Genomic DNA, 1851 nt, shown 5'->3' on the forward strand with positions numbered 1-1851 from the left:
CATTCGCTTTGTCCGTCGTTTTATCGTTCCAATACTTTTTTGACGGTGGAAAGAATGACGGTGGAACAGGTAGAAAAAGAAAAATCCCTAGTAGAGGGGGATGCGGAACGCGGAACGACACGATGATTCCAATTGTGAAGATAAAAAGTTTCGTATAGTATACTTTATCGTTTATCGAACGATATTTCGTGCGTGAGAGAAAGAGGCCATTTTCCTGATGTTTTTAAAAAAAAAAGAAAAAATTACGAGACGAGTGTGTATTCGCGGTGTATTCGAATGCGAACGAACATGTTGTTAAAACTTTGTGATATTTCGTGACGACGATTACAGGCAAAGATTTATATCCAATATTCGTTTTCGTATCCAGCAACGCGAATATCTTTCCTCTCTTCGATATTTTTTTTTTTTTAAAACATCGAGAAAATTTTGGTCCAATTTTTACGAATTTATCGTAAGTATAAACGTAAATATATATATATATATATATATATATATACATACATATACCGCAATAAAATTAAAATCATCGTACAATTTCCACATCCACTTAACTAGGCTTTTTTTTCCTCGAGAAACGAGAGAAATTTCTTTCTTTCTTTCTACAAACCTGCGCGCTGTCCCAACCGGTGTGTTCCATTAACCGTCGACTTCTTTACAGAGAGAAGATACACTTATACACACAGTTAGAAGATTACATCACAATATTCCTCCGCTGTCGAGCCAAGAAAAAAGAAGTAAAGAGCTTTGATAATCGATGATCGATCATTTTATTCCCCGCTCGAAACACTTTCCTTCGTAATTCTCAGAAAAAAAAAAAAAAAAATAGAATTACGAAGATCGCAGAGATTCCGAGAATTCGCGAAGGTCTCCTTTTTCCTTTTCGAAAAACGGGGCGCACGTTTCACAGGTGTCCTCTTATACCGGGAACTGTTGTAAACTGTTTCTGGACGAGGGAAGAGACGAGATTAAATTAATCGATTGTTATTAAATCGATCGAATTAATCGGTTCGATACTGCTCCTGGTGATAGAGTTTCGCGTTGGTCGCGATATCGATACAGTAGAGCTCGTATCTCGGGTGAAACGTTCGTATATGGGTCCACACGTTGGTACGTTGGCGGAGATGATGTTTGCAGTAAGGGCACTCGAATCTCTGCGGCGTCCCGCACTCGTACTTAAAGTGGCGTATCATGTGGCTACGGTGTTTGTAGCTCCGCGAACAATTGGGGCAGGGATGTCGTCGACTTTCCTCGCCGGCTCGTCCCCAACCGGTGTCGCTACCACTACTCGTCGCCCGCCCGCTTCCTCGCGCCAATTCTGAAAAACAGGAAAAATTTTCCAACGATTAGTGGCGAAAGGAGGCATCGTCGTCGAACTCTCTCCCGGGACACCTTCTTCCTCGTGTAACAACGCACGTCCCTCTTGATCGGCTTCTCGTTCGATCTCGGGTAGATCGAGAACTCGATCGAAGAATTTTTATTAATTTTTACACATTTTGTTATCGATCGGGTACGATCCTGAATTATCGATCGAAACGAAACGAAAACAGAAGAAGAAGAAGAAGAAAAGAAAAAGAGGATGAAAAATCGCGCGTGTCGATGTGACAAAGGCACCTTCCTTTTTCTTTTTTTTTTTTTTACTCTTCTTTATCCTCGAAACGAACGCGAAAGATAGAAAAAACGAAAAAAAAAAGGTGGAGAAGGAAAGCGGAGGCCGTAACTATCGCTAAGATTATAGAATCTCGTTTATTTTCTATACAATGACTACGAATATAGAAATGTACACAATATGAGGAGGAGGGGGGAGTACGGTCGGTAAAATAGACCACCGAATTCGTTATCCGTATATATATA

The 1851-nt window shown here is 40.5% G+C and overlaps 1 protein-coding gene across 1 annotated transcript in view; it reads right to left on the bottom strand.

Moving 5' to 3' along the window:
- The window catches only part of LOC102678450 (zinc finger protein 775-like), a 2185-nt gene extending 995 nt beyond the window's left edge, over positions 1–1190 (bottom strand). Inside the window, exon 1 of the mRNA XM_031511481.1 lies at positions 1112–1190. Coding sequence (XP_031367341.1) covers positions 1112–1190 — 79 coding nt within the window. The remainder of the gene's footprint in view (positions 1–1111) is intronic.
- Positions 1191–1851: the final 661 nt, after the last annotated feature.

Source organism: Apis dorsata, unplaced genomic scaffold, assembly GCF_000469605.1.
Source record: "Apis dorsata unplaced genomic scaffold, Apis dorsata 1.3 scaffold_326, whole genome shotgun sequence".
Taxonomy (NCBI): Eukaryota; Metazoa; Arthropoda; class Insecta; order Hymenoptera; family Apidae; genus Apis; species Apis dorsata.